At 52.0% G+C, this 14,745-nt stretch overlaps 1 protein-coding gene across 1 annotated transcript in view; it reads right to left on the reverse strand.

The window, feature by feature from the left end:
- notch3 (notch receptor 3) overlaps positions 1-14,578 on the reverse strand; it is a 46,144-nt gene extending 31,566 nt beyond the window's left edge. Inside the window, exons 1-2 of the mRNA XM_066707822.1 lie at positions 14,172-14,578; positions 11,519-11,597 (exon numbers count right to left, since the gene is read on the reverse strand). Of these exons, the coding sequence (XP_066563919.1) occupies positions 11,519-11,597; positions 14,172-14,232 (140 nt within the window). The 5' untranslated portion in view covers positions 14,233-14,578. The remainder of the gene's footprint in view (positions 1-11,518; positions 11,598-14,171) is intronic.
- Between the last annotated feature and the right edge of the window lie 167 nt (positions 14,579-14,745).

The following is a 14,745-nucleotide window of genomic DNA, read 5'->3' on the forward strand; positions in this document are numbered from 1 at the left end:
GACTGTGCATGTTTTTCGCTGACAGACAGACGGAGACACTGGCACAATCGTCTGAGTGAGATCTGCACGTGTCCGTTCTCTCTCCACCTCCCGAGATCAGGTGGCAGAGCGGTCCGGATGAAACAGCTTCACTCACTGTGTATTTGAGTTTGTTCGTTGTTTTTGTTTTGCCGTTTGAGTTCACGGCCACATACAGCACAACTGCCGAGACTCAATCCCCCCACATTCCTGGGAATCCGACCAGACCAGGAAAGCCCTTAAAAACAGGATGAAGAACCGAGAGCACTCCCCGACACAACCCAACGCAGAGCGATGGAGCACGAGCGATTGGACCCCCCTTCCTGTCTCTCTGGCACCCCCAGACCCCCGACCCCCGACGCCTCAAGCCCGGTCCCGGGAAGAAGACGTGCTGCTACACACAGAGAGGGATGATGCCACTCCCGACACCACGAGCATTGCGAAACCCCTACGCATGAATCCATACAAATTCCTCATTCTTGTCCTTCTTGTTTGTTTCTCATTTCCACACTGCCTGGGAAACTCATCCCCCTTCTCCCACCGGTAAATCACCGGGCAGGGGGGAATAAGCGAGTGACCCGGGCCCATTCCAAACTGCTGTCCCAGAGCGCGCTACGCCCCCACCCTCCCTGCTCAGGCAGTGTGTCATTAACAAACATGGGAAAAGGCAAGGCTGTGGTTTTCAAGGAACTGTGTGGGCACATTACTGATAGTCCCAAATATGTCTTTCTTTTCTTTGTTTTGTTAAACGCTGGTTGCTAAATCTCTCCGTGGCGTTTTAATTGTATCGCTGTCTATGCATACATCATTCCTATTTATTTATGTATGTGTGCATTTATTTATTTATTCATCCCCCCACACACACACTCACACTCTCTTGCCTCAGCTCCCATGTCTCAATATCCTGACTCCCAACTCTTGCAGCAGGCTGGACGTGCTTTACACAAACAGTGGCAGGGGTCTACAACCCCCCTCCCCCGCACTGCTCACCCCTCTGCCAACTTTTGCATCATCCCCCTCTTCTCTGCCTGCCAGATCTGGAGCGAGGGAGCGCCGATTGCCAGAGAGACTGCATCCTTTTAAGAGAGCGCAGAGGCATCTGTTTGTCTTCAGCTGCCCGTGCTTTCGGAGCCAGAGGTCCCGAGCTTAAACAGAACTCCCTGCTCTGGGAAGCAAAGTCTTTAAAACCGGATACTGAAAAAAGGGTCTGTTAATAGTCCCTGTATAAACACATCCTAAAGAGTTTTTTTTTTCTTTCTGCCCAGGCAGCTTTGGCAAGATTAACTCTCTCTACCCTGGGAACAGAAAAACAAAGCCCTGAACCGCATTGACAACTGGTGTTTTGCAGTTTAAAAAAGGAGAAATTTCCACTCAGGGGTTTGTGCTTGTGATGCTCTCCAATCCACGCTTTTATTTTTAGCGTGTGTGTGTGTGTGTGTGTGTGTGTGTGTGTGTGTAAGGATTAAACATCCACATGAAAACAATACAAAACAAACGCAGAATCAATAACGCACGGCTTGTATCATACAAGTAAAAATAAGAGTGAAATGTCCATAAAGTTGCTGTTTTTTCAGTACAAACAGAGGGGAAAGCACCAGCTATAGAGATCACCCGCAGGATTGTTTCTGCTGTTTAAAAGCTACAGAAGACCACCGATCGCCACACAGACGCCCCGCGGGCCCGCTCCAGTTCTCACGCAGAGACAGACAGCTCTGGGCCCTGGACCACACTGGCCTGCCTCCTAGTTCCCTCTCTCTCTCTCTCCCCGCTTTCTCTGTGTCTCTCTCCCTCTCTCTTGTCCATTGCCAAACCATGTACTGGTCTCTGGTCAGAGAGACACCACAGGCCCCCCGTTTCACAAGCAGGGCCAGGGAAGAAGTCTGCAGAATATCAGGAGAGTTTATAGACTGAAGCAAGGCAGACCTCCTACACACATCAGTGGGTTTCAGTTTCCGATTTCACAAACGTCTCTGGTGGAAAACATGCTGCTCAAGCATCAGAGGACCAGCTTTGATATTAACTGGACTCCCATTATCTGCTTTGGTCAGAGTAAGACACCGACCGCCTGTTTTCTATCTGTATACAGACCTGACGACCGGAAAGACAGAAAGAAAGAAAAAGACAGAAAGACAAAAAGAAAACAAATGAAACCAATGGAAAAAAAAAAAAAAAACCCTGACGGAAAAAGGTTTTCACTGCCAAAGAAATTGCTCTTTCCTCAAACTGCTATTTCCTACCCTGGGACTCTGGGAACAAAGATTTTCTCTTGCTCATGTTCCCACTGAGACAGAGGAGCCAAGGAGGATAATTAGGATCAAATGTTTCCTCGATGGACGCTGGGCTGCTTTGTCTTTGGCGGGCTGTGCTCTGGGGATGGTCAGAGGCCCGAGACGTCACCATATTTACTCAAGTGGTCCTCCACACCTCCTACAGAGAGGACGGGGTCTTCGTCCGCAAACAAACCAAACAAATTGAAACAAAAATAAAAAAAACACAGCTTTGACAACAGTGCTCCCCTCCGAGCCTCCGCCCTCGCCGTTTCCTTCTCCTGAAGCTTCATCTGCGATCGCTTCCCTCTTCCTCTCCCCGCCATCCACACGCTCCCCAATCAGCTAAACCCGCTGCTCTGCCCGCGTTGAAGGATGCAACGGGTCTTGGCTCAAATGGAAAGTCAGTCCATCTCCGTCCCTCTAATCTGGACATCCCGGTTAGGCGTCTGGGCTTCGCCACACTCGGTCCAACACTCCTTCTCTCTGTGCCCATCTCCTTCTCCCATCCATCCTCCTTTCTCTCCTCCCTCTCTCGTGAAGCATGATGCACACCATTAAGAAAGCAGCTCAGAAGCGAACACTGACGCATGGGCAGAGGGGGACAGCTCTGTAAACTGGAATTATGACCCTCCGTGCCCATCTCTGGTGATAACCCCTACCGAGTTAACTAATAAGTATCTACCCAGCTAATTGACTGTCCCATGTCTCAGCATGCTGGACCGATCGTCTCCCCGGGGGGCGTTCCTCTGAGCACTAAAAGAGTCGTCTCTAATCATTCTCTGGAGACACTGATACACAGACACCGTGCCCGAAGAGGTGGTGTCGGTGTCTGTGTTCAGCTGTCTCTATAGATCTGGGTGTCCCCTATCTTCAGGGACTTTGCTCCGAGTCCAGTCGCAGCTCACACAGCCCGGCATTGTTTCAAACACAACAGCTTTCAGGACGTCATAAACCTCCGCGGAAACACCTCTCCGGGATCATCATGCGGATTGCTCGCTGCCATAGACCAGGCGGAGCCGGAGCGAGTACTCTAGGCCAGGCACGCTTGGGTGTGTGTGTCAGGCAATTGGATTCGGTTTGTTTTTTGGTGTAATAAACATTGTGCCCACGGGGGACTGCAAAACAATCAAATGAAATAAATCTAGGCTGAGATGCGATTGCTATTCTATTTACCAAAGCACTGGGAGAGGGTGCAAGATGCGTCACAAACACCGACACATGATTAGTCTGTGCTGGAATAGAAAGCAAGTCCAAAGAAAACAAGTGTATATAGCTTTAAAAATAAATAAATAATAGTAATAAAAGCCAGAGTGCAGGGCTTTATCGGGCAGAATCACCTTTCGAAGAGACACTGCCCTGGGGGTCAGTCTTCACAGGCACCTTGCGATTATCAGGTGATAAACACCTCGAATCAACGGGGGATACGACTCCTTATCCTGCTAATGACTTCAGCTCAGTAATTAAGACCTGCGGAGGAATTCCACGCCAGATCGGAAAACCCTTTGTCCCTGTAGCGGCACAGGAAGTTGGCGGGGCCGAGCTCGGCACCAGAGACATGGGGGAGTCGTCTTCAAACGATGGAGATGCGATTAATGACCCAACAGTGGGCCCAGACGCCCTGGTTCCCAAAAGCTCAACTGGGAGTCATCTCTGTCCCGAGCAATGCGGGCCCAACTGACAGCCAACTGCCTCCTCCGTTACGGCAACTGCAAAAGTGTCCGCAAGAACACCAGCAAGACGAACACCGAAAAGGACAATTCCACCCAACTGTTGGTGGCCTCGACTGCTACAAGTTCATGGGATCCATGTATTTCTTTTGGGTCTTTTCCTTTCTTTCATCCCTTCCTCTTTTCCCCAAGTAAAACAAAAGCAGCCCATTAAGAGACATTCCTGACATTGCTCAGAAGTTAAACAAGCTGATGAACGGAGCTCAGGGAAAACAGACTAAACATTCTTCCCCGTCACCTCTGTGTGCGGAGATTTATTTCCGCCAAACGCAGGCGGGTTATGGCCGATGTCAGCCTAGATTAAGTGCCCCCCGGTGTCAAAAGGTTCTGATCTGAGCCCATTAATCACTGCCCAATTACCCCTCTGCCTCCCCAGGCGTCTTGCACAAACACCGCCGTGCTCGATTCTGCGTGGCCTGCCACGCGGCCGTCTTACATGTTCAGTGGGTCCGCCCCGGGAATCTCCTCACCCCGACGCACACCTGAACTTCTGCCAAACACCTCTGAACTGGGACGGGTTTTACTGCACCGGGCTTCGGACTGGGACGTGCTTCTTCCACAGCCAAAAAAGAGCCACAGAACCCCCTCCCACTGAAGCAAAAGCACTTGGAATAGCGTCTTTAACAATCATATGTCATGGATTTGTTGCTGTCTGTCTGCCTTCACACAGCTAGCTGTTAGATCGTCACTTGTTCTCCTTCAGCTCCTCACTTCTCTCCACATGGGGTGGCAGGAATGAATAAAGCACCTGGTCTTGTTTTTGTTTTTCTCCTCTCTCTCTCTCTCTCTCTCTCTTTGTCTGAACTGTGGAGTCAGCTGAATTACCATCACAACACCGAGCAGCTGCCCGCACCACAGCGAACCCCTGTCTGTCGCACATCTGACTATCTGGGGGCGCTGGCTGGGACCCTGTATGCATGGGCTCGTGGTGAAAGACAGCACACGTAGTCTTTGTTGGAGGAGTGCGTACCGTCTGTGCTTCTGTGTTAAATCACAAAGGCAAGTTTGAGTATAAGGAGAATAGAGTTAAAGTTGCAGGACGTCAAGAGACAGTGTCAATCTATCTGTCTTTCTTTTAAATCGACATCCAAATAGTCTCAGAGACCTGGCCACGGCACAGAGAGCGAGAACTTGAAAGCGGAACCGATCGTTTCGCAGATTTTGGGGGAGGTTTTGAACTCTGTCAGAAACTCTGTGTTAAGCTGCCAAGCAGGCTCCAGTTTTCTACACAAAAGGTTGGTAAAGCGAGAGAAAAACACTGATCTAGGTTTTGATATTACCACAAAAAAACACACGCAAAACTCACATATGCACTCACATCTGGAGCAGACAAAGCCTGTTGTGTTACACATTCTTCCCCGAGCCTCTGATATTCTCCGGCCCAGATCCTGCTAACCTAACCGAAACACTGCACTGTTGCAACCCCTGGAAAGTTTCCTTTCTGTTGTTGTATGTTTTCGTTTGTTTTCAGATTTTGTTCTGTTGGCTTTTGTTGATCTTCCCTTTCTTTTTTCTTTTTATTTGCGGAGTTAGTCTCTCCTTTTCTCGTCAACGGGGTTTGATCTGATCGGAGACTTCGCCAGTGACAAAAGTTCAGATGCCAAACAAAACAAATAAGGAGGAAAAAAAATACTAAAACTTCCACGTGTTTTTCACTTCCCCCTCCTGTCCCATTGGCTGCCAGACTTGGAAATGGGGCAGAGCTGGGAGGTGATATTGTGCGTTGTGTGTTTTCCAGGTGTGCCCATTAAACAAACACTTCAGTACGGCTGACACTGAAAATACAATCGTGAGTTTACCGTGGTACATTCACCGCAGGACTTTTCCCACTGTCCACATGCTGTGGTCCCGTGTGGGTTTACTGTGCTGCATCGTGAGTAAACTATAGTGTACCAAAGTCAACACACTTTCAACATACATTCAAGGTCTATCAACGGTGTTCTCGTGCTCCCGTGTACTAAAACACGCAGCCGACAAGCTGACACCACAGCAAACACCTTCGAATCCTGTCACACGCGCACAAATCCCACAGTAAACTTGCACGGGAGTCACAGAAACACCCGACACATCACCGCACATGTCAGATCCACAGTGCATCTCCACATCACTGCACACGTCAGATCCACAGCGCGTCTCCACATCACCGCACACGTCAGATCCACAGGGCGTCTCCACATCACCGCACACGTCAGATCCACAGGGCGTCTCCACATCACCGCACACGTCAGATCCACAGTGCGTCTCCACAGCTCCGCACAGGCGGCGCTCGGGATTCCCACAATGCACCAGTCACCGCCTCATCCCTTAGGGTCAATCTGCGACGCGGTTTGGTTCCGTGACTCCGCTGGCGTGGCACGGACAGCGCCGGACACTGAGGCCTTGGGGCGACGGACTATTGATTCCAGTAGCTGTGCTGGAATGTGCCACGGGCGACACGAATAACCCCCCCAACACACGAACACACACACGACCCCTTCCAAAACAAAACAAGACAAAAATGTGTAGTTTCTTCACGCAAGGTCCGAGATATTTGCGGTCGTGTGTGGCAGGAGGACAGACTGCATTCTGCAGATGCTTGAGCTAGCTGTGGGGGGGGCAGGTGGGACAGGAGGGGTGAGGGCGGCCATGTTTGTGACATCAGTGAGAGGCGTTTGTTAAATCGATGGGGAAGGGGGAAGGAGGTCAGCTCTGTAGCTTGTTGTTCGGGAGGTCTGACCTGCCGGTTTGGGGTTGACATCACGGGCCTTCGCAACGGTCCAGAGTGTCTGCACAGCGCTGGGCCCAGGCTCGGCCTCCTGAACCAGAACCAGCTGTTGAGTGTCTGAGGGTCCTGAAGGTGGTGTGAAGATCAAACACAGACCTGGGGTGTGTGTGTGGGGGGGGGGGGGTTGTGCACATTGGCCGGTCACCTGGATTCCCTGCAGAGTTTCACACAGCCTGGTTTTGGGTGGTGTGTTCTTTACTACACACACACACAACAGCACCTGGGTTTCAGAGTAGCGTCTCCTGGACCCGGGCTGGAGACCCTGCCGGACTGGACTGGACGGCGTCTCTCCAGGATCAATGCTTGCAGCCCCCAGGGCGACACGGGTGTCAGATAACATCGCTGACTTCCAGCCCAGGCAGGGAGGAGGACTGTCCCTTTAAACGCACACTGGCCTCCCTGTTTGCAGAACCTCCACGTACTTTCCAAGCCCCGGTGCCCAATTACACAGAAACATCTCGAGGAATAAAGCAGTTTTTTGTGCCCGGGGCCTCGGGTTACCTGCGCTGCCCTTCCCTGGAGTCCCCTCTCACTTACAGACCAGTCGGGCAGCTTTGTGTGCCGTCGGGAATACGAGAGCATCCATTGTTGGGTTTCTCATTGCTGCGCTGCGGCTTGACATTTCGTGTCCTCGATTTTTTCTCTTCTTTTCTTTTTAAGATTCTTTCTTCTCCTTGATGAAACGCTCGGGCCTCCCTGTCCTCTCGCCACTGTGTTGCGCGGCTCTGACCCGTCCTTCTCTCAAAGTCGCTGGCTAATAAAACCCATTTGAAACCAGCTTTTGGTCTCTTAAAAAGCCCCCAAAACAAACTATAAAATATATATTTTAAAACAAATCATCAACGACAAATAACCCCAACAAAAGCGCAAGTCAGTGTGGCACCTAATCACACACAGTAGACGTGCTCTACCTGCGAGCCCCTTTCTGAATTCCAGGAATTCCTCGGACCTCTGTGGCAGGATTCCTGGAGAAAGTGCTGTTTTAGTTTTTTGAAGTTCTTCACACGCCTCTGTTGGAGAAAGTGAGCGCAGGCACGCAGGAAGCAAGCAATTTTAAATAAACACACAAAACAGGGTTGTTGAAAAAGCGCGCTGTGAGAGGAATGTCTCTGAGCTCTTCTAAGTGCCGCAGATTTACTCTCGCTGTCAGCCCAGGCACAGCGTCGACTCCTGGCCCTCCGCACGCGGGAAACCCCAGGAAAGATCAAACACGGCTGGGTCTGAGGGAGACTGGCTCGCCGGCCGGGAACTGTGGCTTCCCACTATGTCCCGACTATATCCCCTACAGCCCGCAGTAGGAGGCAGAATACAGGAGAAAAAAAAAGCACTAAATTACCATGCATATTAACCTCAGCAAACTTCCCAGGAAGGGCTGACCCCAGGAGAATGGATGTGGCATTTTATTGGCAAAAACAAGATAGATCAATCAATAAATAACAAGTGCTGATTGTATCAGTCGTCAGTATATCTTTACATATTAACCACTTGCGAATTTTCGGCTAAATTGGCTCCAGGTAAACCATTAACTCAGCACTGCCCAACAAACCTGTTTTACAACTGCAGACTGCGCACGTATTTCACACTGTTACCCCCAGGAAAGTGTTCGCAGCGCCAGGCAGGTTAATGTTCAATGAGCGGAGCGCGAGCGCTGGGGGACTGGAGCACAACACAGCCAGCCATGCAGTGACTGACTGACTCACCCACTGGCTGACTGACACGCTGACTGACACGCTGACTGGCTGATAAGAACATAAGAACATAAGACAGTGTCCAGTCGAGAGGAGCCCATTCGCCCCATCGTGCTCGTTTGGTGTCCATTAATACCTAAGTGATCAAGGATCCTATCCAGTCTGTTTTTGAATGTTCCCAAATTGTCTCTTCAGCCACATCGCTGGGGAGTTTGTTCAGATTGTGACGCCTCTCTGTGTGAAGAAGTGTCTCCTGATGAACTGACTGACATGCTGGCCAACTGCCTTAAGGAAGAGTAGGAACAATCCAAACACTTCCTTATCAATTTCCCCCAAAATGAAAAACGCAGTAGCTGACACATTTTAAAGTGAAGGTACAACAGGGGAGACGGGAGTGGCCATCACAATACTCTGATTCCAGATCAGTCACAATCCGCCCAACGGTTAAATCAAATATAAATAACAGCTCCTGTCTGTAGCGCAATCAAAACAATTCTGCATTCCGATTCCCAGCATGCACTCCTCTACAGCAGCACAGTGGCACCTGTATGCACCTGACTCCCTGTGCTTTATTCACCTGTCTCCCTCCTGCACAATGACACGCACGCACACACACACACAGAGCAGACCCGCCCTGCCAAACAACCCTCCTCTGTAGGAATCTGACCTGTGTGGAGCCCGGGGGCCCACGGCTAGTGTTACACGATCTCTACAAAGAAAGGCAGGAAAATAGGAGAGCTGAAATCAAAGTCAAGACAGAGGAGAAAACAGCTGGCAATAAAACACAGCGTACTGTGGTATAGTGCAAGGAAAAGGCAACGAGCACAGAGCCCGGCAGCCCGAGTCAGATGCAACAGGCAGCAAAAGCCTCAGACAAAGCCCAGACAGCCTCGGTAGACAATCACAGCCGCTGCCATTGTGCAGGACAGAACTACATACAAAGGCAGCCCGGGGCCAGATTTCTCAAGGCCTGTAAGTCCACTGTATCTTTGCCCCATTGTTGATCTGATAATGCCGGGTAACACAAACCTCCCCCTGCATTCTTCTCCAGCAGGCTAAAATAACACGGCGTGGCCGACTCTCAAGGATCTCGCGCTTCTGTCTGCTGCCCCCGAGCCGGAGAGCGCTCTGTTTTGGAAGTGGTTTCGAACGAGGGACGGGGAATCGGGGAGGAGAACGTGAAATCGTCTGTGTTTTAGCTCTGAAGAACAGGGTTACCGGCAGGGCGGGCCCTGTGCGGTGGACTGCGGGAAACCGAAGCCTTCTGGGCGCCGTGGCAAGAGCCGGGGGTTCGTGACTCCTAGCTACAGACCCCCGAGCAGCAGCCCAGTGAATGACATCCATTCTGACTGAGGGAATGTGTGTGTAATTGTGTAGCGAGTGACTGGGCCTGCGTGTCTGTCGCGCAGCTGTGCACACACACCTACCACAGCAGTCATCTTAAGAGTGAAGCGCGGGAGGGGGGTAATCCTTTGCACACTTTTGTTTTCCAAATGAGGAGCAGAAACCCCCTTCAGCCAGATCAGAGGCAGATGCTCAGGATAAAAGAAGGACAGAACTACCCCCCCACAGACTCCCGGCCCCCCATCCCCCCTGCCACCCCAGCAGTGAGGGCAGGCCATGGAGCAAGTGCGACTTTCTCCCCCGGATCACAGACGGGTAAAGAGAACTGAAAGAACGGGCCCTTGCTCTCCTGTTGATCTTAAACCCACCCGTCCCAGCGCCGGCCCTGCAGAGGCACCGGCACACGGAACAAGACGCCAAAGATGCTGTGTCATCCCGGGAAGCTGGGACACACTGGGGCAGAGGAGCTCAGGCCTCGTGTGGGGGGAGGAGGCTTATTTAGCATAAGCTGCCCCCCAGACTGGGTGTCAGGAGCTGTGTGCGGGTGGCACTGCTGGATCGTCAGGGTTCAGACGGCAGCGTGCCAGGTGCCCGTGTTGCTCTACGGTCAGGATCTGGCAACAATACCCACGGTCCTCCTGTCACACTCACACACGCATGAACACACATGCACACACGCAGAAGACCTACCAATCCATGTCTCCGTTTCCCATTCCTTAAGCGAAGGTGGCTGACACACTCAACAATTGGCAAACTGCTACACTGACATCATAATTAGCTGCTTATGCCCTCTCTCTCTCTCTCTCTGACTGCCCTCGGGGTCTGGTGTGGTTTTACACTTTTACAGTCAATGCGGCGGTCAGACAACAGCAGTAAAGATGCCATGGCCACTCTGTCTCTTGGTTTAAACTATAAAGATTGTTTAGCGGGAAACTGCTCTGCCAAGGAATTCAACATTTAAAAAAAAAAAATCGAATTAAAAAGAAATGCAATCGAACAACACACACCTCTGTTGTGGGGAAATGACAAAAACAGCCTCAGGATGAAACCATATTAGAAGCCACGAGTCGCTTCACACGCTACATAGTAGTGTAGTAATAATAACAATCATCAGTGTCATCATCAGAAAAGACACTCTGCACAAAGGGTAAACAGCGCCCTGTCAGGGTTGCGCAAACGTTTCCCCAGGGAAACGCGGTAATGCGGGCCGGACAGGTGCAGCAGGATCGGGTGACAAACAGGACGAGTCCGAGCTGGAGTCGCTGTCTTTCCTCCCAGACTCTGATTCAGTTGTGATTTATTCCCGTTGAGAAACACAGGAGTGAATGAACACCGATTCGCCCGTCTCTGGCGTTTGTTCATTCGCTTTTCCTTCTCCTCCCCAAAGCCCCAAATGCGCGCACTGGACTCACACCTTCCCCCGGGCAGGAGTGGGGCTCACACCCTGACCATTCCCTGAGCCCGACACGGCTTTCCATCAGACAAATACAACAGATCAAATAACAAACTGTCAGGTGGACGTTTACAAACTAAAAAATCATTAAAATGGTCACAACAACTTGATTGAGAACCCTTAGTTTCATCCAATGGCGCAGCCGTGGTGAAAACACAGCACAGTGTAGTATAGTGCAACGAACAAGGCGTGGAGTGCGGACTGGGACACAGTGATATATATCATATACTATATTAGTCCAATGGGACACTTACATGCATATTGCCGTCGTGTCCACGGGTCGGCATGTAGCTCCGTTTTCGCAGGGCCGGTAGCTGTCCTGACATCGGAATCCTGCAGGAACAAGACGAGAAAACCTCAGGACACCGGCCACGGAAAACACACAAAACAGGATTGTCTTTCTCCGCTCTTCACTCATCAGTGTTTTAAAACCAGAGGGACATGTTTGAACCCGTGTCAGTGACACTCAAAGCAGGTCCAGGACATGCATTCGTATTAAACGGGGCCCCAGGCAGAGGTTTGGTGGGGTGGATACTTTCCCCCCCAATATCGAGAGAGGTCAGTTTTGTCCCCCTCAATCATATTAGTAACTTACGTAATGCCCCCCCACTTTCTGAACTTTCTTCTGCACCCCACGCACGACAGACACGCATCTACAGACCACACGGGTCTGACCTGTGGCCCCTGGCTGACCATCCCAGCAGTCAGAGTGACAGCTGTCAGGGCACTGTGCTTTCAACTGGTCGGCCCACTATCCGCTAATACGAATTCAATCAAAATCACCCCCCACCCCTCGTACCCTGGGAGGAGTATAACTTTCAAAGGCAACACACACAGCAGTCAGGAATCGTGATTTCTCCCCCAGCCAGGCACAATAACAGGTCCACTACACCAGGATATGGTCGTATTTACCTAGTGGGCGCGGGCATGATAAGCACTAATCTAGATCAAACATGCCTGCGCCTCGGTAAACACGGGCTGTGATTGATGTGGAAACGGGCCACAATAGAGGGCCCTGCGAGGCCCCGGGCCATTAGCTTCATTATGTCGGCTGAGCGGCTGAGCTGTGTGGGAATGTCAATCCTTTTATTATGGTGAAATTACATGAATAAATTGCATCACGTAATCGATACTCTATAGACTGCCTGCGTCTTTAATCACCATTTATTATTTTTAATCTGTATAAATATACCCAAACTGCGGACAAAACACATTTGTACATGAGGGGCCCTTTGCGGGGCCACGGCGGGGCTGTGAGTGGCGTTAATGCGCACAGACAGATATTAAACCTGACTCTCGCTTTCCAGCCTAACGGTCAGGTGTCGCTGCGCGGCGCTTTGCGGGTTTAAAGTGCGCCATTAACGGGTGAGGAGTTATAATAAATTAAGTCAATATTCGTGATAATTAAACACTGCAGCCTCACAACGGAGACCCCCCCCCGCCATGCGCATAACAATCAAAAGACTATCCTTGTAAGTAATATTCTCACACTCATTAACCCCCATCCCCCACCTAAAAAAACAAAGTTCAATTGTTACCAACTCTTTGTTCGTAAGAGAGAGAGAGGCGGGGGGGTGGGGGTATAGTTATAGCGGCCCCCCAGCCCCCATTCTCACTCACTAGTCTCAGACCTCTTCATCTGCCACCACGCCCGGGGGCAACTGCGCAAAGCAACAGCATCAGAGGAAACGATAGACTTAACCTGTTGCAGAAACGCGAATGCAGTAGTTATGTGTAACAGACAGAAACGTGTCCCCCCAGTGCGAGCGCCTCCCCAGCCCCGCATCCTCCCAGCCCCGCATCCTCCCCAGCCTCCCCAGCCCCGCAGCCTCCCCAGCCCCGCATCCTCCCCAGCCTCCCCAGCCCCGCAGCCTCCCCAGCCCCGCATCCTCCCCAGCCCCGCAGCCTCCCCAGCCCCGCATCCTCCCCAGCCCCGCAGCCTCCCCAGCCCCGCATCCTCCCAGCCCCGCAGCCTCCCCAGCCCCGCATCCTCCCCAGCCTCCCCAGCCCCGCATCCTCCCAGCCCCGCATCCTCCCCAGCCTCCCCAGCCCCACAGCCTCCCCAGCCCCGCATCCTCCCCAGCCCCGCAGCCCCGCAGCCCCGCTCTGCGCACTCAGGGATTTTCTCACGGTCCCGTCCAGGCGGTTAGACAGGCAGCGCAGCGCAACCCGCTCCGCCTGGACACGCATCTGAACCAGCCCAATACCGTCCCTGTACCCCCTCCCGTACAGACACCCCGAACCAGGACCTGTACCACAAAGCCACGCAAATGCGCAGCTGCACAATGCCATTCCTGCGGAGGACACACCGCCGACACCAGGGTCTGGAGAGAGACAGGACCCGCTTTCCAACTACTCAGCCCTGACCCGCGTCACGAAGCCCAGTTCTCAACAGACAGAACCAGCAGCGTGTGCGCACCAGTGCCCCTCACACACAACTAGACATGTGACCTCCAGTAGAAACTGAAATCTTAAATGTTTCAATCATTCAATAGATGATGTGTGACATTTAGACACTCATGGTGGTGATTGTGTTGGGACCCGCAGCACAGAGTCCGGGACCCGCAGCACAGAGCAGGGGCCCCGCAGCACAGAGCAGGGGCCCCGGGGCCACTTTATAACTGTTCTCAGCCGCGGTGGAGGCGCAGAGAGCAGCCACAGACGCAGCCCTGCTGTCGTGCAATTCCCACGCAAATCAGCAAAGATGCAATTTGATTGGAAAGCTGGAAAAACTGTAAATTAAACTTTAAAGGTTAATAATACTACAACTAATACTAATCTGTACTACTACTGCTTTACTGACAATAATAATAGTAATAATACGCATGCACATGATTCATATCAGATTGCGATGGTGATGCAGAAACAGTGCAGGTTGTGCGCAGAAGTTGCGCATCGGCGCTTTACCTTCGCAGCTCCGCCACAGGAATAAAACCCACAAAAATATCCACATGCTGTAATTCCCCATCCCGGCGAGAGTCGACGCAGCTCCTCGGACTGGCGTTATAATTCATCCATTAAAGCCGCGCTCGGGTGAAGGTCCGAAACCAATCACGTTGCGGTGGGCAGCCACATAAAAGTTGGAGAAATCACCAAAAATAAGTGTTTCTGTAGTTCTGGGAGAAGTGTCCCGCAGCAGTGGAGGCGAGCCCGCGGTGCGGTGCTGTCCGGTGCGGTGCGGTGCGGTGCTGTCCGGTGCGGTGCGGTGCTGTCCGGTGCGGTGCGGTGCGGTGCTGTCCGGTGCGGTGCGGTCCGGTGCGTCGCTCGCAGCCTCGCAGGAAACTTTGAAAACTTTCTCCGCTTTCCTTCAGGTCCCGAGCAGGCGCGTATCACTCCGCCCCCCGCAGCCCGCCCGCCACAAAGCCGCTCCTTCCGCCGGGAGCTGAGCGCAGGGAGCCGCTGAAGAGCCGCGGCGAGAGACGGGACAGCGCAGCGCTCGCCTCGCCTACGACAACTCTTTAATTTGATTGGGTTTGATATG

The sequence above is a fragment of the Amia ocellicauda genome, chromosome 7, assembly GCF_036373705.1.
Source record: "Amia ocellicauda isolate fAmiCal2 chromosome 7, fAmiCal2.hap1, whole genome shotgun sequence".
Lineage (NCBI taxonomy): Eukaryota > Metazoa > Chordata > Actinopteri > Amiiformes > Amiidae > Amia > Amia ocellicauda.